The sequence below is a fragment of the Bos javanicus genome, chromosome 15 (assembly GCF_032452875.1).
Source record: "Bos javanicus breed banteng chromosome 15, ARS-OSU_banteng_1.0, whole genome shotgun sequence".
In the NCBI taxonomy this organism is placed as follows: domain Eukaryota; kingdom Metazoa; phylum Chordata; class Mammalia; order Artiodactyla; family Bovidae; genus Bos; species Bos javanicus.
Window position 1 is genome coordinate 36,603,053 of NC_083882.1, and position 24,825 is coordinate 36,627,877.

General features: G+C 39.1%; 1 protein-coding gene across 25 annotated transcripts in view; it reads left to right on the forward strand.

Annotated features, from left to right (window-relative positions):
• The window catches only part of SOX6 (SRY-box transcription factor 6), an 843,047-nt gene that overhangs the window by 783,756 nt on the left and 34,466 nt on the right, over positions 1-24,825 (forward strand). For all 25 annotated transcript variants that reach the window (XM_061440698.1, XM_061440700.1, XM_061440695.1 and 22 more), the window contains one exon: positions 9,420-9,528. In XM_061440698.1, coding sequence (XP_061296682.1) covers positions 9,420-9,528 — 109 coding nt within the window. The remainder of the gene's footprint in view (positions 1-9,419; positions 9,529-24,825) is intronic.

Genomic DNA, 24,825 nt, shown 5'->3' on the forward strand with positions numbered 1-24,825 from the left:
TAATAATATTTTTCCTTGTAGTATTGGTGGGAACGTAAAAGGAAATAGTCATTGCAAAGAGCCTTGCCCTTAGTACATGATCAATAAATGACACCCTTTCCTACTTCCACCCCATTCATATCCTACAGAAGCAAACATGGTTGGAAAACTTGGGACTTAAATTATTCATGATTTCTAGCACACAGCTTGGTGTTAAGAGTATATTAAAAAGTAAAGAAATTAATAGTTTTAGCTGACAAAATGGTATTTAACAATGAAGTTTGTTACCTCACTTCTAACAGCCAGAGTCTTTTTTTATTGTGATAACTGACTCTGGGACCATCAAAATAACCCTGTGAAAGTAAATCCCACTGCCTCCAAAATAACTCTTTCCAAAAAAAGAATTGCCTTTTGAAAGTACATGTGGTTACTTTCTAAAATAAAGCTTTCATTTTCAGTCCTTCCTTAAATTACTACATTTTAATAAGGATGTAAAATAAATACTAATAAAGTGATAGCTTTGCAAGTCCATAAAAAGGAAATTACCTGTGTGCTTAAGTAGTGTGTCTTGAGAATCACATCATGGCAAGATATGTCCAGAGCTGGGAATTAGAGCAAGTCTTTCAGAGTAAGGCACAGACTTTCTCTCAACATTATACTTAGCACTGTTCTGTTTAGAAACAAACAGAACACCTTTTTATTTTCAAATGTATACTGCTTTTTAAGCCACACATTTGTGGTGGATAGTATCCTCTTTTGCCAGTGTTTTGTAAAGATTTTGCAAAGATGTGGGTGTTAAGCTGCAGAAATTCCAAGTCAGACTCAAAAACCTCTTTTTCATATTGTTGTATAATTAAATTGTATTCTTCTAGCATATTCTTCTAAAATGGCTCACTTCCCTCTTTTACAAAATATTTATGGACTTTTTCTGTATTTCCTTGTTTTGATGATTATTGCCCAAAGAGACATCATTAATACAATGTGGAGGGTTAAGTCTAAACATCTCTTACACAAACTTGAACTATTATAAAATTGGTTCTTCTTATGGAATTCCAGTTGAGCTATTCCAAATCCTGAAAGATGATGCTGTGAAAGTGCTGCACTCAATATGCAAGCAAATTTGGAAAACTCAGCAGTGGCCACAGGACTGAAAAAGGTCAGTTTTCATTCCAATCCCAAAAAAAGGCAATGCCAAAGAATGCTCAAACTACTGCACAATTGCACTCATCTCACACGCTAGTATGAGCTAGTTTTGAGCTAGTATGCTCAAAATTCTCCAAGCTAGGCTTCAGCAATATGTGAACTGTGAACTTCCAGATGTTCAAGCTGGTTTTAGAAAAGACAGAGGAACCAGAGATCAAATTGCCAACATCCGCTGGATCATGGAAAAAGCAAGAGAGTTCCAGAAAAACATCTATTTCTGCTTTATTGACTATGCCAAAGCCTTTGACTGTGTGGATCACAATAAATTGTGGAAAATTCTGAAAGAGATGGGAATACCAGACCACCTGATCTGCCTTTTGAGAAATTTGTATGCAGGTCAGGAAGCAACAGTTAGAACTGGACATGGAACAACAGACTGGTTCCAAATAGAAAAAGGAGTTCGTCAAGGCTGTATATTGTCACCCTGTTTATTTAACTTCTATGCAGAATACATCATGAGAAACGCTGGGCTGGAAGAAGCACAAGCTGGAATTAAGATTGCCGGGAGAAATATCAATAACCTCAGATATGCAGATGACACCACCCTTATGGCACAAAGTGAAGAGGAACTCAAAAGCCTCTTGATGAAAGTGAAAGAGGAGAGTGAAAAAGTTGGCTTAAAGCTCAACATTCAGAAAACGAAGATCATGGCATCCGGTCCCACCACTTCATGGGAAATAGATGGGGAAACAGTGGAAACAGTGTCAGACTTTATTTATCTGGGCTCCAAAATCACTACAGATGGTGATTGCAGCCATGAAATTAAAAGACGCTTACTCTTTGAAAGGAAAGTTATGACCAACCTAGATAGCATATTCAAAAGCAGAGACATTACTTTGCCAACAAAGGTTCGTCTAGTCAAGGCTATGGTTTTTCCTGTGGTCATGTATGGATGTGAGAGTTGGACTGTGAAGAAGGCTGAGCACCGAAGAATTGATGCTTTTGAAATGTGGTGTTGGAGAAGACTGTTGAGAGTCCCTTGGACTGCAAGGAGATCCAACCAGTCCATTCTGAAGGGAGATCAGTCCTGGGATTTCTTTGGAAGGAATGATGCTAAAGCTGACACTCCAATACTTTGGCGACCTCACGTGAAGAGTTGACTCATTGGAAAAGACTCTGATGCTGGGAGGGATTGGGGGCAGGAGGAGAAGGGGACGACAGAGGATGAGATGGCTGGATGGCATCACTGACTCGATGGACGTGAGTCTCAGTGAACTCCGGGAGTTGGTGATGGACAGGGAGGCCTGGTGTGCTGCGATTCATGGGGTCGCAGGGAGTCGGACACGACTGAGCGACTGATCTGATCTGATCTGATTCTGTTTGAACACACTTGTACAAGGTGTTTTTTGATGTATGTGGATTAATCAATTCTGTGGGCTTGCAAAAACATGCAAATGTTTACGGACACTAACACTAAATGTTATGTAAGATGTATCGAAAAGGTGCAAGACAGTCCCTGGCTTGAAAAATCTTTTGATGCTGTTGGGGAAGAGTTGGAGGTGCACATGATCCAAAGCTCAATTCTTTAATATAGCATGTAACTAGGGGCTAATTATACAGGGAAGGCTAGGGATTTTTGTGTATCAGAGTATAGACAGATCAGAGAGGTTACAGAGTTTATGAAGAACTTGGGCTTTGCAGACTGAGGGATCAGTGCAAGAGGCTCTGCAGGAGAATCAGCAAGCCTGGAAGATTAACCAGGCAGAGAGGGGCAAGGAAAGCAGTGAGACAAATAGTACCGACCAGTTTGTATTAATATAAACAGAGGATGGGAAGGGGAGTCATGTGAGGGGAAAACTCTCGCAAGGAAGTCTTTACTTTTGAAAAAGAGTTTTCCAGGATTGGAAAGACACCAAAGCTTGGAGCTCGGATGAATGGGCAAACCCTTTTAGCGGGGCTAGTACTCAGCAACTTATACATAGTGGAAACTTTAAGGATAGATAATATCTCAGAATATTGTGGTGGCCTTCAGTTTAGTTCGGTTCAGTCGCTTAGTTGTGTCTGACTCTTTGCGACCCCATGAACTGCAGCACACCAGGTTTCCCTGTCCATCACCAACTCCCGGAGCTTGTTCAAACTCATGTCCATAGAGTCAGTGATGCCATCCAACCATCTCATCCTCTGTTGTCCCCTTCTCCCCCTGCCTTCAATCTTTCCCAGCATCAGGGTCTTTTCAAATGAGTCAGTTCTTCTCATCAGGTGGCCAAAGTATTGGAGTTTCAGCTTTAGCATCAGTCCTTCCAATGAATATTCAATTGATTTCCTTTAGGATGGACTGATTGGATCTCCTTGCAGTCCAAGGGACTCTCAAGAGTCTTCTGCAACACTGCACTTCAAAAGCATCAATTCTTTGGTGCTCAGCTTTCTTTATGGCCCAACTCTCACATCCATACATGACTACTGGAAAAAGCATAGCTTTGACTAGATGGACCTTTGTTGGCAAAGTAATGTCTCTGCTTTTTAATATGCTATCTAGGCTGGTCATACTTTGCTTCCAAGGAGTAAGTGTCTTTTCATTTCATGTCTGAAGTCACCATCTGCAGTGATTTTGGAGTCCCCCAAATAAAGTCTCTCACTATTTCCATTGTTTCCTCATCTATTTGCCATGAACTAATGGGACTGGATGCCATGATCTTAGTTTTCTGAATGTTGAGTTTTATGCCAACTTTTTCACTCTCTTTCACTTTCTTCAAGAGGCTCTTTAGTTCTTCGCTTTCTGTCATAAGGGTGGTGTCATCTGCATATCTGAGGTTATTGATATTTCTCTGAGCAATCTTGATTCCAGCTTGTGCTTCATCCCACTCAGCATTTCTCATGATGTACTCTTCATATAAGTTAAATAAGCAGAACAATAAACAGCCTTGATGTACTCCTTTTCCTATTTGGAACCAGTCTGTTGTTCCATGTCCAGTTCTAACTGTTGCTTCTTGACCTGCATACAGATTTCTCAGGAGGCAGGTCCGGTTGCCTGGTATACCCATCTCTTTAAGAATTTTCCACAGTTTGTTGTGATCCACACAGTCAAAGACTTTGGCATAGTCAATAAAGCAGAATAGATGTTTTTCTGGAACTCTCTTGCTTTTTTGATAATCTAATGGATTTTGGCAATTTGATCTCTGGTTCTTCTGCCTTTTCTAAATACAGCTTGAACATCTGGAAGTTCACAGTTCACATACTGTTGAAGCCTGGCTTGGAGAATTTCGACCATTACTTTGCTAGTGTGTGAGACGAGTGCAATTGTGCAGTAGTTTGAGCATTCTTTGGCATTGACTTTCTTTGGGATTGGAATGAAAACAGTGGCCACTGCTGAGTTTTCCAAATTTACTGGCATATTGACTGCACTTTCACAGCATCAGGCCTTAGAGAATTTCTATTTATAATGCATGTATTTGTTACTTCTCTTAGAAAACTGCTTCAGGAATACACAGAAAGATGGCTAGTAGCACTGTAGTATTAATTTTCTCTGCTAAAGTCCTTATTATCACAGATTTGAATGGTTTTAAAGATTCTTTAGTATTTAAATATTTATTTTAAGATATGTCAGCAAAATTCTTATTAACTTAAAAAATATTCATACCAAAATCCCTATGTAAGAGGTAGGTGTTTCTAAATTTGTGAGTACATGAGCATAGAATTTTCTGCTTGCAGTCTTCTAAATACAAAAGTATAATATATATATAATGTGCATGCATTATAATAAAATATTTGTATAAAAAATATATGCAAATATTATATGAACAGAACATCTGAGGGCTAGTGTAAAGTATACTAATTATAATGTAACTTACATGTGAAAGTAACATGATATTATTTTTTACCCATTTTAACTGCAATGTTAAGTAATGGCCTCTTAGGTGCATGTTCTGTGCCTGTTATGGATGAGCTCGTATTCAGATATTCTTTGTAAAAGAGCTCTGAATGCAGCTTAATAAAGTGCCTCTCATTTCAACCATTGGAATAAAATGTATCACATCATTGTCCAGCCATGTCTGCTTGTCAAATGAAATATTATTTGTAAGGCAACGAACAAAAAGCCTCTCTCAGCATGTGCAGCTTTACACTTCGGTTTGTGGAAAGGAGGACCATGTTGAAATCGTCTGAGATGTGGTACAGGGTGGTCAGTCTCGGAAATCCAGGGGGAGGGTGCCCAGCACATTGCTACCTTTCGTGTGTTGTTTTTCAGGAGATGGCTGAAATCAGTCATCTCGCATATGGTTTGAAAAAGGCCTGTCTCGCTGGCAAGCAAACTGTTATTTAAGTATACAATCCACTCTACTACTGAAACAGTTTTGCCAAACTTATCCAAGTATTCTCACATGCTTAAAGATGGTATAAATATCATTTATTGCCAGCAGTTTTCTTCAGACTATATGGAATGTCTTCCTGCTGCCTGATCTAAGTGTCCCAGTTTACATTATGGCCTTTACTGCCTCTGTTTGATGGAGTGATCAGTAAAAATTTAATGACACTATAAAATAATAAAAATGTCATTAATTTACCACGGATCTTGGATGCAGTGGTTGTAAAGTTACATTAATAAACAGAATATTTTTTACAACAAAAAGCATTGTTACGTGGGAACGTATAAATAACACACATAAATTTAAGAGCAATTTTACTGTTAGCACACACATTATTATGGAATAGCCAATAAGTGTATAAAACATAGTATATAAAATTTTATTAAAATATACTGTGCACATCAAAAATTCAGCTTTTATCTAAGTGCAAAGAAAAGCCATTATTGTGTGCTTACTGTTTCATTGCTGTTCTTTCCCCATATCACAATTTTACATTTGTTGCCAGTAAGAGGAAGTTGATTTTTTTTTTCCCTAGATGAAAACAAACCTCTTATTTTTTAGCTACCCCAAATTCATTCTCCCTCTCCACCGATGCAAAGACAGAATTGATCAATCTTGCTGTGGCAGGAAGGGAAAAGTTGCTAATTTAATGCAAAGTTAAAAATAATGCCTGAGGAGTTGAATGGTTTGTTCAGTGACTCTAGAAATAAGGGATAATAATGCAGCAGTCTATCTGTCATCAGTGAGGCTGCCCCGTCATTGACTCCGATAATATGTGAAGATGATGGATGCTACCGTCTTGTGGCTTGTAACATTTAACATTCATCAGCTCTCACTAAAGGGGGCTTTATCATTTAAATATCTTTATTTAATATGCAACATCTACCTCATACATCATAATTTCAAAGCACTTAGAGAGCCAACAGTCCTACAACACAGCAGAGCTGACTTTAATTTTTTTCAATAACTTTTATGTTGCTTGCATGTTTGTGACTGACAATGCATAAGTAAGTGTCTGATCATATCGCTGCATGTAAAATGCGCGTTTCACTGTCATCATGAAGACTGGGGATTTTTCCTGCCTGGGGGGTTGAGATTAAAATTAGCATTGAGGTGTTTTGTTTATATCTCCAAAATATCTACTTGGAAACTATATACCTTGTGAAAACTTGTTCAAGTGCACGGAAAACTTAGAGTTAAGAGCTTGCCACCCATCGTCTGCCTTTCCGAATGGGGACATACCCATTGGCTCTTAATGGCCAGAAGTTGAGGGCCTCTTGGAACTAAAGAATCTTTAAACTTCTCTCTATGCCCATGTCCACATCCTGTATTTACTAGGCTCGTGTTCAACCTCACTGGTAAAATCTTTGCTTAGCTCAGCTGCCCTGAACTAACTTGTAGACATCAGACCCTCTTATCTTATGGTTATGTGGCTGGCAAATAAATATTCTGAGCTATTCTTTGAAGAAAAGAAGGAAATCTTCTGGGAGACTAGGTTGAAATTTATATGAAAGGGCATGGCTTTGCAGGGTCCTTCTTTAATCTCAAACACAAATGCTTAATATTACCAAATATAAAATGCAGCCCACTGCCCAAAACAATTTTTATCATTGATTTATTTTCTGCCTATTTAACAAGCGTTTCATGGGATATTCTTCCTTGACTTCTATTCTGTCAAAATATTGATATTTTATAAGGAAACTATCTTTGCCATAGATTATTTTTTCAATGAAGTCAGAGAAATGTATGACTTCAAAGACACTGAGAATGTGTTGTTGAATGTTCTGAATGTTTTTTGTTATGATTAAAAACAAGCTGATACTACTGAATTGTGAGAGCACTTCATTTTTTATAAAAGAAAAGATATTATCATCATGTAAGCTTTGTTGTCTTAGGATTTTACAAACCATGGCATGTAATTTTCCCTCTTCTCCTTCCTTGTCAAAATATTGATATTCTTTCAGGAACTTTATGATTTTATTTTTTTTTTACTGAGAATATTTTCCGGTAAAATCAAAGAGAATGAATGACTAGGAAGGTACTTGAAATATGCATATTGATAGATAGCATGGTCTGTTGATTTTCAGAGAAAGTTGCTTTTCCCCCCATGAAAATACGCTAAAGGTTGTTCTTCCAAGAAGATTGCAGGTGTCACATCAAAACTCCCTTTGCATTTAGCATAGGGAAAGCATTCACATGCAAATATTTGAGATGCGAAACAATGTGATAAAACAAAGGTTGAATATTTTGCTGTCCCTGGTACTCCTCATCTTCACTTTCTTTTGCTTCACATCATAACAACCAAAAGTGCTACTCAGTAATCCAAATTGGCTGATTAAAAGCAGCTGTCCTCCCGGCAACAGTGTGCGCAACTCCCGTACGGCTTGTGGTTGCGTTTTGTTGTGGCCTGCATCTGGATAATTTGTTCTTGTGCAGCAGTGTTGTCGCATAAGAAGATATTGGGGAACCATACTTAATTTGCTTTTTATTTTCACTTTTTTTTAAAATAAGTGTCATGTTTCAGAGGTTTTCCCACATACCACTTTTGTTAACTAGCTAGTATTACCCAGCTGGGGAAATTCATGATTATAATTTTGTTGCCATCTTTCATAGAAATGGTGCTAGATTAAAGCAAGGTTTATACTGTATTTTCTTCCAACACAGATTTCAACATTACATGATGAAGGGGAACTGGAAGACTTCCTGCACAATTTGACTGATGGGAATTAATTATAGAAATATAATGATATTCAAAAATAATCATATTAGAGAGCACAAATGTAGTGAGGCTGTACAAATGAGACACAGCCTCTATCAAGTAATTGTATGTTTGCTCTTTAAGAATATTTCCAAGTTTCTAAACATCTTACAGAAGAGAACACTCAGAGTGTTTCCATCTAATGCCGAACATGCTCAGTACAGAACTAGGTCATTGAACAATAGACTGAACAGCAATCAGCACTCTACTGCTGCATAATGCATTAAGTATAACATGCAGGAACCATTCCCGGAGCTGGAAGCTGCTATTTCATGTCTGTAAATTCAAGCTGACATGACATTTAATATTGTTTCATAGTAATGAACAACAAGGTTTCATTCATTCATAAGCACAACACAAAGCCAAGTTTGAGTCTGGAGAGAAACAAGGAGGAGAGAAGGAGACACGTGCTGTTTTTCTGCAGACAAGAACACCATGTTAATGCTGGTCAATGAGCTCTCTGCTACTGATCCAGAGAGCGACAGAAGGAGAGCTCATTGTGATGCTTCAGTCTACTGCTCCTAGAAGGACAGGTTAACAAGTAGAACACCTTTGGGTTTTCCTAGTGTAATGGCAGAAGTGTTTAACTTTCCTGACTCAAGGGCTGGCGGGGAGTGGTGTCCTGCTTCTCACTTACCAGGAAGTTACAGTTCAAACTCCTAAACAAAATACAGTATCAGTGCCGTCATCTAGTCTGCCTGCTTTGAAATATTTGTTTTTGAAATCTTCTTGCCTAAAATTCTGATTTGTATTTTTCCAGGAGTACCAATGCAAACTCTGATCTCTAAATGGGAAATTTCCCCTCCCCATTGAATAACAGTATATATTCTAATGGAAACTGCTCTTTCAAATTTTGTGCTTTTGGCTCACACCTTTCAGTTGCATTCCTTTTAGATTACTGGAACAAATCCAACCAAGAGAAGATGTGCAGTACAGCCCTGGCAGGTTTCCTGCCACAGATGTCCTTTCCTTAGAGCTACTATGGTTTAGGTGCTGTCAGCACTGTTGGTGCCACAAACAGGCTTTAGTGGAATCTTCCTGAAAGGTTTTCTGAGTTCCAGTTGGTCAGAAATGATGTTTGTAAATTCAAGTTTCATCCATTAAGCAAGATAGAAATTGGAAGGAAAAAGTGGCTGCTTTGGAAGCTAGAATAAGTCTCTGGTTATTCTTTCCTCTAGGAAAGAACACGCTTTGAAAATTTGGGGCCCCAGTTAACAGGAAAGTCAAGTGAAGATGGAAAGCTGGGCCCAGGTGTCATCGATCTTACCCGGCCAGAAGATGCAGAGGGTGAGTGGCTTTTCTGTAGCTCTTTTCTGCTGCTCTGTGTGTCTCTAGAGGTGCGCCCGAGTTAGATATAGGATCTTTATGGTCTTTCTTGGAAGTAACCAGATCAATTTTCTTGGCAAAACAGAAGAAATGTTAGTCTTCATTGTGTGTTACAGTTGAGGAATTTGAAATTCATGTAGATCCTGTTACTGAACACAGAGCAAAAAGAACTTTCTGCATTCCATTGAACAACAAAATTCTGTTTCAACCACCTCAAGACTTCCTTATTTATTTATTTTTTTTAGGGACAAACTTACAAAGAAGGATTTTTTTTTAACCCCCATACAAATGATTCCCAGGTGCAATCAAACCCTTCTGGAAACTAAATGATAGTATGAAGCAGATCTGGTGTAAAATTAATAATTGCTGGGGCAAGGCCCAGCCTGTGTCTGGATTCTAACCTTCACAAAGTCTTTTGACAATTTGGATGGTAAAGACCAGCTTTACTCTCAACGTGTTTATCCCCAGCAGTATCAATGCCTGTCCACTCCTCTTTCCTTTTTGTTTGTTTGTTTTAAATGCACAAGCAGCGAATCAGCAGAAATTGCTCCCCAGAGGCTGGGTACAATTTATGAGTTAGGTCAGCACTTCAGTAGTAATGTTGCCTTGTTATTTACTGTGTCATCACAGAGTAGGGGCTGGTTTTCCCTTTAGCTGTGCCTTTGGCAGAATCCCTCCCACCAGTCAGAGAAGATTAATTTGTTCTCTTCAGAGTAACACAATACTTCACCCATCTCGGGTCCCAGCTAAAGCCCTTTAGCTTGAGGGGAAGAATCTTACTGTTATCCCTTTTACTGGTATGATTTCTTCCAGGACCCTAATCCCTTGAAAATGTATAAAGACTTTTCATAGCAGCATCTGAACTAGGCATGGCTTTTAGTGATGGTTGGAGCCATCCTAGGCAGTTCAGAAATCCCTGGCATGAGCACTAAGGGATGGATAGTATCAGACATTAGGAAGCACTCCAGAGAGTTTTCAGATGGCAGGTTCTTCATACCAATGCTAAGTCACTTCAGTCGTGTCTGACTCTGTGTGACCCCATAGATAGCAGCCCACCAGGCTCCCCCATCCCTGGGATTCTCCAGGCAAGAACACTGGAGTGGGTTGCCATTTCCTTCTCCAATGCATGAAAGTGAAAAGTCAAAGTGAAGTCGCTCAGTCGTGTCTGACCCTCAGCGACCCCATGGACTGCAGCCTACCAGGCTCCTCCATCCATGGGATTTTCCACGCAAGAGTATTGGAGTGGGGTGCCATTGCCTTCTCCATATAGAAGAGACTAATATTTAATGGAAGTTCTGGAGACAGGGTGTTAAACTCTGATTGGTTTGTGCATGTGTGAGAACAGGGAAGGAAGGAAAGAGAAAGGAAGAGGAGGAGGAGGGGGAGCAGAAGAGGAGGAATAAGGAGGACTCAAAAGCAGAAATCGCTCACTGTCTTTCATGAAAAATGTGTACTGAGAGCAGAGTGACACTGAAATTTTTATAGGCACTTAGAGATACAGGGTTCCCCCCCTCCCGGTGAGGACTAAGGTTCGGTGGTTTAGGGAGTCAGTTATTCAGATGTGGCCCATCTCAATTTTGTTGGAAGATGATGCTGTAGAGTACCTCATTTTTGACTAGACACAATGAAATAATACTTTTCATCACTTTGGAGTATTCAGTCTGTTCTTTTTTCTTTTTTTTTGGTAGACTAGGAGTTAGAGAATTCTACCACCCTATCCTTGTTCTGAGTTTTCTTAATGTCATTCATCTTTCTTCACTTAGTGTCTTAACTGTGTTGTTTAGTTGCTCGGCTGTGTCCGAATCTTTATGATGCCATGGACTGTGGCATACCTGGTGTCCCTTCTTAACTGTACAATAGGTATAAAGTCATTTGCCTTTCAGTAATGTTAATAATCTAATTGATGATATCATATGCTTGGTAAGTTAAAAATCATAGTCAGAGTTATTAACCATTATGAAAAGAAAAAATAAAAGGCTTAACTGTAGAGAAACATATTATGTAGAAGCTTCTTTGGAACTTCCATTCAATTCAAACACAGATTGTTTGGATTCAAGCTAATTTCCTAATTACTATGCTTTTTTTAAACAAACATTTATTAAGCATTTATATTCCAGAGAACGTGCTAAGCTTTTAACCCATATTTTCTCATGTAAATCATATACAACTATGTAAAGAAGGTTTTTTTTCCCATTTTACAGATGAGAAAATTGAGGCTGAGAATAGTTAAGTAACTTGCCACAGGTCATATAGATAGTAAGGGCAGAGGTGAGAGTTGATCCTAGGCAAACTGACTCCAGAACCCAAGCCGTTAAAGTACTGTGCTCTCCTGCACCCCTTGTATATACAGATGCATAAGTGGTGCCTTCATTTTTCTGAACAAACTCCTTGTGACCTTTCTCAGTATGGCCCATTTCCTCTCCCCTAAATATAGCAAGTCATGCCATGCTCCCGCTCTCGTGTTACTCTGTCACACATAACAGCACTGCCTGATGAGTGTAATAGTAGAAGGCCTGTAGTGGCCCAGGAGCTTAAGGAGCGTGTGAAAACCTCCCTTCAGAAGCTTGCCCAGAGTTGCCATTGAGACCTCGTGTGCTTTTGGGGGACTGTGAGTTCATGAATGGAGTCAAGTTACCTGCTCTAATACCGACAGAAGTGGAGCGCCTTTGTGAGGACTGCTGGGATGGGTAGCAGCCTTCTGCTGACTTCAGGATATTTCCTGGCATCTGTTCAAGCGCAAGCTGATTGCAAAGCCTGCTGGAGTTTCAGCTCATATTAAAGTCAGAGTAGATAACAGGTACACATAATACTTTCTCCACTTCGCTAGTAAGAAGGAACTGAAGTGAAAGAATATTAAAAAATGTATTCACTCTTTCATTCAATCTTGGTCTAAAAACAAACAAACATTTCTTGAGTGCCTGTTCTGTGTGCCTGTCCCTGAACTACACACTGGATAAACCAAAGGAAGCAAAACAAATATGTTCCTGACCTCTTAGAACTTAAAGTATAGTGAAGGAAGATGGAAGATTAAAAGGGAAATGCATAGATAATAAGGCAGATATAATTATCACTGAGAAAAGTATTAAGAAGATCAAGACTTCTTTGTTCCCCACAGTGGTTCAGAGTGGAAGCTACTTAAGTAAGCTCCACTGCCAAGTGAGTTTTAAGCTCTGGCTCAGGATGCCATCCCTTCTTTGTCCACACATGATCTGGCTTTGAACAGTTGAGATATTTTTCCAGCTTTATTGAGATATAATTGACATATAACCTTGGTGCAAATTTAAGGTATAAACTGTGATGATTTGAAAACACATATATATTGGGAAATGATTACCACAATAAGGTTAGTTAGCACCTCTATACCTCACAAATTATCTTTATTTGATGAGAAAATTAAAAACCTACTCTATTAGCAATTTTCAAGTGTATAGGCAGTAGTTTTAACTATAGTCACCCTGCCATATATCAGATCCCCAGAGCTTATTCATCTTATAAATGGATTTTTTTACTCTTTGAACAATATCTTTCCATATCCCCTTCCTCCCAGTCCCTGGAAATCACCATTCTATTCTCTGTTTTTATGAGTTTAGCCTCTTTTGATTCCATGTATGTGTGAGATCATATAGCATTTGTCTTTCTTGTCTGACATCATTTAGCATGTGCCTTCAAGGTCATCCATCTTCTTGCTAGTGGCAGGGTTTTCTTTTTTTATGGATGAAGAATATTTTTATCACATTCAAAAGTATAAATGTATTGTTTTCTATGTCTTGGCTATTGTGAATAATGCATAATGGCAGTTTTAAGGGTCTCTCCCCTTCCTCTGGGGCTTCGCTGATAGCTCAGATGGTAAAGAATCTGCCTGCAATGCAGGAGACCCAGGTTTGATCCCTGGGTTGGGAAGATCCCCTGGAGAAGGAAGTGGCTACCCACTCCAGTATTCTTGCCTGGAGAATCCCAATGGACAGAGCAGAGGAGCCTAGCGGGCTACAGTCCGTGGGATTTCAGAGTCAGACACGACCGAGTGACTAACATCCCTTCCTGTGCTTTCACCCCATTCTCCTGTGTGGCATCTGAAGTGACTAAAGTAAGCCTGGCTTCACAGGATAATGTCTGCCAGTTGTGAAAATGCCAATATCACTTAGTAAGCAATTTGTAGATCTGCTTCATAGCTTTGAGCATAGAAGCAGCAGGGAAAGGTCACCAAAAGAGGCAGCTGTGCATGTGTATTAACCACTCATCAAAATCAAATGACAAAACCGTAAGCCAAGAAAACAGAAATTAAAAATATAAAAGGCAAATGTCTTCAAAATTTTATTTTTAAAGTCCAGCTGTTATTTGGCTTGAATATGACAAGACAGCATTTCTTGTTCACCATGATATTTATAAAACTACAAACTCATAGTGCTGGGGGCTTAGGAAACGTGTTTAAGGTCTTGTTATACTTTGGAGCATTTGATGGCTTTGTTTGTATTGAACTCACAAAATTTGTTAGCTCCTATGTAGGGCATGTAAGGAAGAAAGGACTCAATTAATTGAGTCTGTCACCATGTATTAAGAATGACAAACAGATGTTTAATTTTTTATGGACTTTTGGCATTTCCCCACTCCTGTTCTCCTTAGGCAAGAGTGCAGTTCTTATCCCAACCCTACTAATTTCAGGGTTGCAAAGTATAGTAGAAAGGGCTCTGGTCTGGTTATTGGGAAATTTGGACTAAAGTCCTTTGCTAAATAGAGGCAAATAAGTGACCAATGCCTCTGGCTTAACTTTGTCTTTTAAAGGAGGTATGTTGGATTCTGTTATCTCTAGCGGTGTTGCTGTAGGTGTTGCTCAGTTGTGTCCTACTTTTTGCAACTCTATGGACTGTAGCCTGCCAGGCGCCTCTGTCCATGGGAATCTCAGAGGCAAGAATACTGGAGTAGTTGCCATGCCCTCCTCCAAGGGATCTTCCCAACCCAGGGATTGAACCCACGTCTCTTATGTCTCCTGCATTGGCAGGACGGTTCTCTACCACTAGCGCCACCTGGGAAGTCCTCCATTATTTCTAGGGTCCCCTCCAAATGCAAGATTGCTATTAGGGTCTTCATGAAACAGAACGTGATTCTTATAAGAAAGGTGATCTGTTCACTACAGCTTTCATTTAGTTTTTCTTTCTTTTTTTTCAGAGAAATAAAAGAGGAGACCAATACCTTTGGGAGTGTATTTGCTCCACTTCCTGAATTGAATTTTTGAGTCCCTTGATCTTTTCTATTAATGAGAAGATCTCTCTGGTAGTATTTCCCAGTTACTTTCACAGGTGGACGCTCCCTTTCTCTTTTCCTTCTCTTCCCCCAGCAAAAATAGTGGTAGCTTGCCTCTTTATTTTTTTTTTTAATGTATTCTTTACATTCTGTTTCTTCTCTCTCATACACTTTTATTTTTTCTGTTTTTTTTTAAATAGCTTAGATAAGAAAACATTCTTCTAACACTTCTTTTAATTCTTGAATTTAATTACCATGTCCCAGTCGCAGAGGGAGGCCACACCTCATTTTGACGTGGAGCATAGTGGAATATGAGCTCTAAAAGGGATGAACTCTGAGAGTGATTATCATTAGGCAGGCTTTTGGGCCCTGGATTGGAACTGTAATGATGTGCTGTCCTCCATGTATTAAAAACTTGCATTGATTTGAATGGAAATGGATACGTGCACCAAGAATAGCCCCTTTTAGAAAACAGTTGCTCTCAGATTTGCTTAGAAAGGTTTTATAGATTTGTACTGAATTTGTGAGTTGGATCCAAGCCAAAATGGCCTTAACCCTCTGAAAGCTTCATTTTTTTGTGTGAACTTCTGATTGCTTCTAAGTTTTAAATCTCGATAGCTTTATTTTTGTCAACCTAAGCTCTCTGTTTATAGACAAATAACAGAGACTGCAACTTTTCCTTTTTCCTTAAAAAATGTACCACTTAATGTGAATGTCTTCTCTTAAAAATCCTGCTTACCCTTTGATCCATACTTTGGGAAATCTCTGAAGCTTTTCTCATTTCCTTTCTCTTCCCTGGATCTTTACTCCTGGCAGAGAAGGAAGATTGACTTGATGATACAGGGCTCATCCAATGCAGCAGACGCAAACCAGAATATAATCTAGGGACGGATTTAAAGGCTACATCTGCTTATACTTTGGAATGTAAGGGTCATTATTAGTTCAAGCCCACCAGATATAGTGGTGGGCTTGTTATGTTGTTCACATAACAACACTTAGATTCTCAGAACTGGAATAAAGGAGAGACATGTAATCAGAGTGACAATTCCATCTAAGAAATCCCTTTCTATATCCCTGACAAGTAGTCATCTTACTTCTGTTCAAATGTCTCTAATAGTCTAATGACAGAAAACAGACTACTTCTTGAGAAACTCACTCTAGTTCTAATTATTAATTCTTTGTTATTTGTCTTTGCTTTTTTACAACTTCTATTCATTGGTTCTAGTCTTACTTTTGGATTCCAACAAGATGAGGCCTACAATTTCTCCATAAGACACTCCTTCAGATATTTCCCAAAGGGTTAGGAAACTCAACTTCCATTTGTTCCCTTCTAAGTAAGTCACGTTCTTTTCCTGAATTTTCTCATCTGTAGTTGAAGAAGTTTGTCTAGGTAATTTTTAGTTTACAATTCTTTAACGCTTTTTCCTACTACCATACAATTGAAATCATTCACCTTAAGTCAGCCAGAATGTAACAAGTGTAAAATAAGGACCACGTCATCTTCAATATAAGTGAAATTATCATTGAAATATACCAGAGATGAGATGTCTTTGTCCAAGAAGGTATCTAAGTACTAGACTGTATACCAGGAATAAAAGATGGGGAACTATACATATTAAAATTTTTTAAAAATTCAGGTAAATGAGAAGGGAGTGCTAGCCAGAACCTTGCTATGGACTTCCTGGTCTGGCCTTCCAGAGGTTTCCAGGCATCTTAGAGAAATAAATAGGCAAAGAAGTCTATATGGAGCCAGCAGGCTGAGGTCTGAGGCCAGGATGTGTGGCCAGGGAGACCTAGGACATGGTGAAGACTAACAGCCACAAAGGCTGGGAGATAAGCAGAGATCAAAAAGCCCTCGGCTTTGGACTAAGTCTGTGGTATGAGTATCACAAAAATGTATTTTACTGTGGATATAAACGGTTTTAGAGGATCCTGTGCACCAGTTTATATCAGCACTATATATAAAGTGCAGCTCTCTTAAACAAGCAAATAAACTTCTCTTAAAGAAATATATTTGCTATGTCTTAAAAGCTCCCAAATAACTTTTAATGTTGGTAGAAAACAATTTCCATTGAACTCTCGAAGTGATGGATCGTCCTGATGGGACAAGAGAGGGAAATGTCAAGATTCTTGTATAACTCCATCCCCTAATACTCCATAAAGAGAACTCAACCTACTTCTCAGAGTTGCTTAAGCTGGAAAGCCCAGTCAAAGACGCAGCATCCCCTTAGTGAGGATCTTAGCTCGAAGAGCCGATTATTTTTCTTTAGGCTGCCTTCTTTAAAGAGGCGTCATTCACACACACACACACACACACACACACACACACACACAATTATCTAGTTTTCTAACTGAATATCCTCTGTTCTGGGGAAGAAATGCTTGTCTATGCCATTACTGAATCACACAGAGGTACCCCTGCCCCCCTATCTTGCTATAGCAACTGGGTGGCAAAAGATTTAATGCTATCTACCATGAAAATGAGACCCAGGACAAGAGCAGCAGCATATGTTCCCAATGGGATTGGGAAAGTGAGTCTATGCTTCCTCAGCAGTATGTGCATCTGCTTCACATAAACCAGCATATTAGAATAAACTCTGGATGATAGAGGTCTGTCTGCCATGTCTGGACTGTGTAGTGACTGACTGTTGAAGTGTTCCTTGTTCCAGAATCCTCTTCTCTTGCCAGCAAGAGCTGCTTAATTTCCCATCTCCTGGCTACAGAATTCAGCCCAACCTTAGCCCGGTGGACCTCGGGCTTCCTTGGCCTCCCGTGTTATTTCACACGGTAAAGAGTCTGCCTGCAATGCGGGAGACCAGGGTTTGATCCCTGGGCTGGGAAGATTCCCTGGAGAAGAATATGGCAACCCACTCCAGTATTCTTGCCTGGCAAATCCCACTGGATGGAGGAGCCTGACAGACGGTAGTCCATGACATCACAAAGAGAAACAACTGAATGACTTCACTTTAAGCTGATGGAATTTAAAGAGCCTCAGGGCAATTGGTGTGCTCTTTAAGTTATCTCTGCTTAAGGTCAGGATTGAATTTGAGACCAAACTTTTTCTTTTTTTTTTTTTTTGATTGATCCTTTCCTTCTTTTCAAATTCTGATAATTTTGCTTATCCTCCAAATCCAATAACCACCCAGTTCTCTGGTTTTCTGTTATTGATTTCCTATCTTTTTTTCTTTAACTAAGAAATTCTTATCTTTGAATATTTCCTTCTTATAGATTTATTGTCTCATTTTACTCTGCTTGCCTATCATTGTTTGTTTATACATATGATCTCTCATTTCATAATCTTCAGAAGTGATACTCTGTAGACTTCTCAGGTGGCACAGTGGTAAAGAATCTGCCTGCCAATGCAGGAGATGCAAGAGACATGGGTTCGATTCCTGGATCAGAAAGATCCCCTGGAATAGGAAATGGCAACTTACTCCAGGGTTCTTGCCTGGAAAATTCCATGGATAGGGGAGCCTGGCAGGCTACAGTACATAGGGTTGTAAAGAGCTGGACACAACACAACTCTGTAGACTAAGCCACCAGTTCCACTAGCTCAGTCTTTCCAAACAGGATCTATCCCTACTTAGAGTCCCCCAATCTTTAGTTTTATCCACATGTTCAAATTATAACTTACTGATTATCTCTTATGTGCACAGCACTGTTAAGGACATGGAGAGAAGGGTTTTTTAAAAGATGGACTATACTGTATTCTTCAAGAGCTAGTAATGTAGCTAGGGTGATTATATTAGCATACACAGAAAAAAAGAACAACCTAAAGTGCCATGTGTTTAAGTATATCATTAGAGAAACAGAAAAGAGTGCTATTTAGAAGAGGAAGCTACAGTGCTTTGTTGATAGCAGTTATTCTGGAAGACCTGATAGAAATAGAGCTGGGGATAAGCCTAGGTTTGGAAAAACAAAGAAAAAGAGAAGAATTTTCAGTTGAGGGAATGAATAATCCAAACAGAAATGGTAAAGCGCACGGACATTCATAAGGAAGTTTCAGAAAGGAAGAGTCAATTCTCATCTCTGTGTTCTTCACCAAGCCCAGTACAGAACTTTCCACACGTTTGTACCCAGGGAATATTTGTTGAATTGAATATGTTATAAAAATAGCTGGGTTCCATAGAACTACAGCCTTGAGTTCAATAGAGCTAAGGCTGAGGAATTTGGGCTTTGCGACCAACTAAACAGGCATTAACCTTTAGTTGTTCAAGATTGACTTTGATTATGTATAGAGGTTGAAAATAATGGAAAAGCAGAAGTTAGGTTGATTTGGTGATCTGTTAGTCTCTTTATCTTTATTCCTCTGTTCTCGTCATTTCAGAGGGAATATTCAATGGTTATCTTTTCCTATTACATCATGAGAGAGCTGAGTAGGTGTTAGGAGGGTTTTTATTCAAGTCATATTAAAAATACCTGTTTTCCTCCTGGGTATAATACTCATTTACATATGATTTCACTTTGTCTGCTGTGACTGTACAGTGCTTTACAAATCAGTCTTATACTTTTTCCTCTCACTAGAGGAGAGTGATTTTTTTTCAGTTGTTTTTGTTCAGTGGATACTTACCCTAAGACATGATGTCCCAAATTAGGTCATGGTACCAGAGGGAAGAGATTGTGTAAGAACTCATCAATATTTGTGCTGTACTGTAGATTGTTACATTTAAGAATAGGCTGTAAAAAGTAATTCTGAACTAAAACTTAATATCCCAAGTCTCAGCCCTGGAAAGAAGAATTTCATAAGCAATATATTCAACTATTTAAAAATTTTACTAAAAGTAAAAATTACAATTTACTGGTATATGTATATTTACTTTCATGGTAGAGAAATCACTTCATACTTCTTCAATATAAGCTCCCGTTTCACTCAGCAGGTTGATCCTGCATGAGGACAAGGTGAAAAAGGGTAACAGCAGCTACTCCACGCTGCAGAATCACAGAACAGCTAATAGAGGAGAAAGGGAAAATGATTGTCCACTGTCCCTGAAGCTCCACTGCCCTTTACTTATTACATAGGCAGCAGTCTTAATCCTTTGTTATTCCAGCGAGTCTGTCTCCCTTTTCCTTTTTTGTTCCTGGCTTGAACTGAGCAGCATAGTTTGGCTACAGGTCCCACAAGTGGGAACTGGGGAGATGTGAGAGTTTCTTTTTGATTGTGTCTTATGCATATTGGATGTATTTTAGATCTATATCACAGGACACTCTTGAAATATATTTTTAGCTCTGGGGCAGAAAAGAGGCTCCACTAAGTAGTAAATTGCACTCTCCAGCGAAGGCTTCATTTTGCAACTACCCTGAAGGACAGAGCTGTGCAGCATAGGAAATATCACCCAGGTATGAGGCAGGACTAGGAAGGGAACAAGTGTGAGTTAAGCACCTGCTGTGTTCTTGGTGCTAGAATAGACATTCTACTACTTCTCTTGCCATTATTACTACTGCTGTTTCTAAGGGCATTTACTGTTTAATAAGTAGGTACTGGGTTCCAGTCACTGCCAAGAAATGTACATTCCTACTTAATGCTCACAAAGACCCAGAAAAGTAGAAGTTATTAGCTCTCTTTTATAAGGAGATGAAACTGTTGTTCAGAGGTGGGAAATAATTTACCCAAGGTTACTTATTTAGGAAGGATCAAATTAAAATTCAAACCCAGATCTGTCTAGCTATGTAGTATCTGAGCTATACTGACTCCCGTTTTTCTCTGAGATGAGCTGATTGAGTCGGTTGCCTTTGTTGAAGTAGTTTTTTTTCCTGTTGGTTTTCATTAAAAATCAGAAAAATATAATGAGAAATAGAAACTTGTGAAAATATATTTTTTTTTTAGTCTTTCAAACCACACAGACATTAAGTACATTTCAGATACTTTCACCAGATCTCAGGACAAAGAATTTTTGATAGGCTACAAAATTGAGTTGGCTACCCAAAGTCCTTGAGCCATCTCCTTCTAATACTATTTCCATATCCCCAACCTTAAAATAAATTGGTTTCTACTGTACCTATGATCTGCATCTCTCATTCTAGTAAAAGGCAGATTTCCTGGAACAAATGAAAAGGAGACACCAATCAAATTAATTTTGTTGAATTTTTAAGCTAAGCCTAGATGCTATTGAAACAATTCAGCTGACCATTTTAGAAATTTATTTTGATGCCAAGTGTGAACCTTTGGGAGTAGTTACATTTCAGTTCACTGTTATTTTGCCATTTACTAACTGTGAGATTTGGGCAGTTTAACTTCTCTAACCTCAGATGTGGATTAGATGATCTTTAATATCCATCTTATGTTAAAAATTTCTAATTCTATAAACATGTTTTATCCATTTCGTATTGACTCTGTCTAGGGAAGGTCCTGTCATGTACCTGTTTGAATGTATGCTTCAGTTGTGTTTACACAAACGCCAAAGCATTAGAATACCTTTCAGATTTATTATTTCAAAAAAGCTCAGGTTTGCCTTATCATCCTTTCAGGATTTCCCTGAAAGTGGGAGGCTGGGATTTCAGAATTGCACACTGTGGAAAGTCAATAAAAGAAGATTAGAACCAATGATCTCTGAGTCCCAAACAACTGTGGGTTCATTTTCCCATTAAACCCATTTTTTATTTTACAGAAGGTTCAAGTAAGGCAAAGTACTTAGAGAATATAAGAAATAAATGGGGTTTATATAAAGTCTGATTTCAGAGATTCTTGGGTTCAAATGCAATGTGTAAACATCTGAATCTCACTCCAAAATTGTCACTGTTGAAGATGTCTGATGTTCTCTGTTATGACAATTGAGTACTTACCTTACACCAGCTCTTGTCCCAGACCCTGAGGAAGCAGTTATGAGCAAGACACAGTGCAGTTCCTGCCCTTTTGAGGTGCACAGTCTGGTGAAGACGGTGGGCCCATGCAACTGACAATTTGGATAAAATATAATAAATGTAAGATAGGCACAAGGTACTGTGGGAGCCTAAAATACTTAGCCCAACATAACAAACCAGATAAGACTATCTGGAAAAGATGATCCCTGACATGAGTCAAAGAATAAGTTGATTGCAAAACAGACAGGAAATTCCAGGAAAAGGGAAAGCATGGGTTCCTAGTATAAAACAAGATGGTATATAGAGAACTAGAAGTGGTTTGGTATTATAAAGCAAAAATATATTCAAGTAGCCAGAGATGGAACTGGAGCCATAGTGACATGGCATGACATGAGCCAGGTCATGGAGAGCTTTGTGTACCATACCAAGGAGTTTGGACTTCATCTTTTGGGCATTAGGGAGCCATTGAAAACTTTAACATTAGGCATGCCCTGGTCAGAACTGCACTTGTGATCGATCACCCTGACTGAAATTAGGAAGAGATATTTAAGTGGGGCCTGGTAACTCAAAACTGGAAATAAAAATATCAGCTAGAAGACTAGTATTTCAAATAGTCCACCAGAAACAGTGAGGGCAAGGCAATCGATGAAGTGATAAGGATGGAAATAAGCGGATGGGTTTAATAGTCTTTGTTAACTGACTCTAAGATTTGGTTCCTCTTGGCTTGTGCTTCTTAATTTCATGTAGAGTCTACGGTAATATATTGAGTTGGATGAAGCCAGAAACTGCTGAGCAATATGAATTATTAAGTAAAGCCTTTTACCAGACTCTGTTCTCCAAGGGAATCTGCTTTAATCTGAGCCTGGTTCTCCTGAAAACTTAGGAAGCCAGAACCTTTTATTGTCTTACTTCCTGCACAGTGGTCTCTGGTTCAGACTTAAAGAACACCCTTTTGCCTGGGCTCAACAGCTTGTAAGCCTTCCTTCTGTGCATACAAATAACAAATAGATAATAAGTAGAATATTTGAAGGTTCTCTGTTACCTTCAGGTCTTTAAAATAAAGAATCACATAAGTTATCTCAGTTGCCCTTGGATCCTGTAGTTGAAATAAGATAAAGGGCTCCGTTGAGCTGTCTGTGTAAAGCAAATATAACTTGAGAATTAAAAGGAAAAAGTAAACATGGGCACCAAAACTGAAAGCAGGAGACTCTTGAAAACACAGACTGGTACATCACTGGTTAGAATTTCCTTCATTTTGCAAAGCCACGAGCCACATGCATCAGCTCACCACAAAGTCATTAAGCCTTTTTAAGCTCAGATGAAAAACATTAACAAATACCACAAAAGGCTTTAGTATAGCCCCTTTGTTCGTTCACATATGGCACTTTATAACTCCTGCGCCACTCTGGTCGTGGTGTTTGTTTAAGCTGCCTCCATCAGGCTGGTCCTGAAAGAACAAAAGACATCTTGAGCAACCCTAAGCAGGAAATGGGCTAATCTAAACATGGTTTGTGACACTTTAAGTAGAATAGAAAGGGGAGGGATTGATTAGTCATTAATGTCCAATTGGCTCCATATGGATGTTGCAATAATAAAGCCTTTTTTTCAGAGCAGTAGCAGAGTTATTGAATTAGAGGTTTATGTTTCCTCAGAGCTGACCTTAGGGAATTCCCTTTTGGTTCTTCTTGTTGATCTTTTAAAGAGAATAGAAGCGTTATCCACAATAACGCTTGCTCATAATGCTACAACCGAGAAGTGCACTAATTTAGCATAATTTTAATCTCTACTATAATTTCAGTCCTTAGTGCTTTCTTTGCATGCTCTTGCATCTTTGGTGGGGCAGTATTTCCGAAGCCAATTAGACAGTGGCTTGAACTTCATAACTGGTAATAGGCTCCTTTAATGTGCTTAACAGTGCAGAGAAATGGTATCCTTACAGGGGAAAGTAATGTTCCAGCCAAGAAATGCTGGGTTTTGAGATTCAGAGTTATTTCTGAATAACTCTGTGATAGTTATTACTATCACTGAATAGTTCCTGGGGTAGCTTTGATGTAGGGTAAATGCACTGGATCTGGCTCTGTTCTTTGTTAGCAGTATACTGCTGCTGCTGCTGCTAAGTCACTTCAGTCGTGTGCGACTCTGTGCGACCCCACAGACGGCAGCCCAGCAGGCTCCCCCGTCCCTGGGATTCTCCAGGCAAGAACGCTGGAGTGGGTTGCCATTTCCTGCTCCATGGCAGTATACTAGCAACAGGTTATTACAGAGGAGGGTAACCTACGTCTCTGGGTTTTGGTTTCTTCACCAGTTGTTGTTCAGTTGCCCAGTTGTACCCAACTCTTTGCAGCCCCATGGACCACAGCATGCCAGGCTTCCCTGTCCTTCATTATCTCCTGGAGTTTGCTCAAACTAGTGTCTTTTGAGTCGCTGATGCCATCCAGCCATCTTATCCTCTGTCACCCCTTCTCCTCATGCTCTCAATCTTCCCCAGCATCAGGGTCTTTGAATTGGCCCTTTGCATCAGGTGGCCAAACTACTGGAGCTTCAGCTTCAGCATCAGTCCTTCCAGTGAATATTCAGGGTTGATTTCCTTTAGGATTGACTGGATTGATCTCCTTGCTGTCCAAGGGATTCTCAAGAGTCTTCTCCAGTTACCACAGTTTGAAAACACCAATTCTTCAGCACTCAGCCTTCTTTATGGTCCAACTCTCACATTCGTACATGACTACTGGAAAAACCATAGCTTTGACTATATGGACTTTTGTCAGCAAAGTGATGTCTCTTCTTTTTAATATACTGTCTAGGTTTTTCATAGCTTTTCTTCCAAGGAGCAAGCATCTTTTAATTTTGTGGCTGCAGTGATTTTGGAGCCCAAGAAAATAAAGTCTGTCACTGTTTCCATTTCCCCCCATCTATTTGCCACAAAGTGATGGGACCAGATACCATGATCTTAGTTTTTTGAATGTTGGATTTTAAGACAACTTTTTCACTCTCTTTCACCTTGATCAAGGTAAAGTGAGACAAATATATTTACCCTCTTACCCATTTCAGAGGATTGTAAAGAGGATGAAGATAATGTATTCACTGAAAGCACTTTGTAAATGTTATTGTAGGCAAAATTCCTTAATACACTTAATACAGTTTCTATTCTGGAAACTGATCTCTGGTATAGACTAGTGAAAAAAGTAAACTGTTCTTTAAATGTGTTACTTTGCCACACTAAGT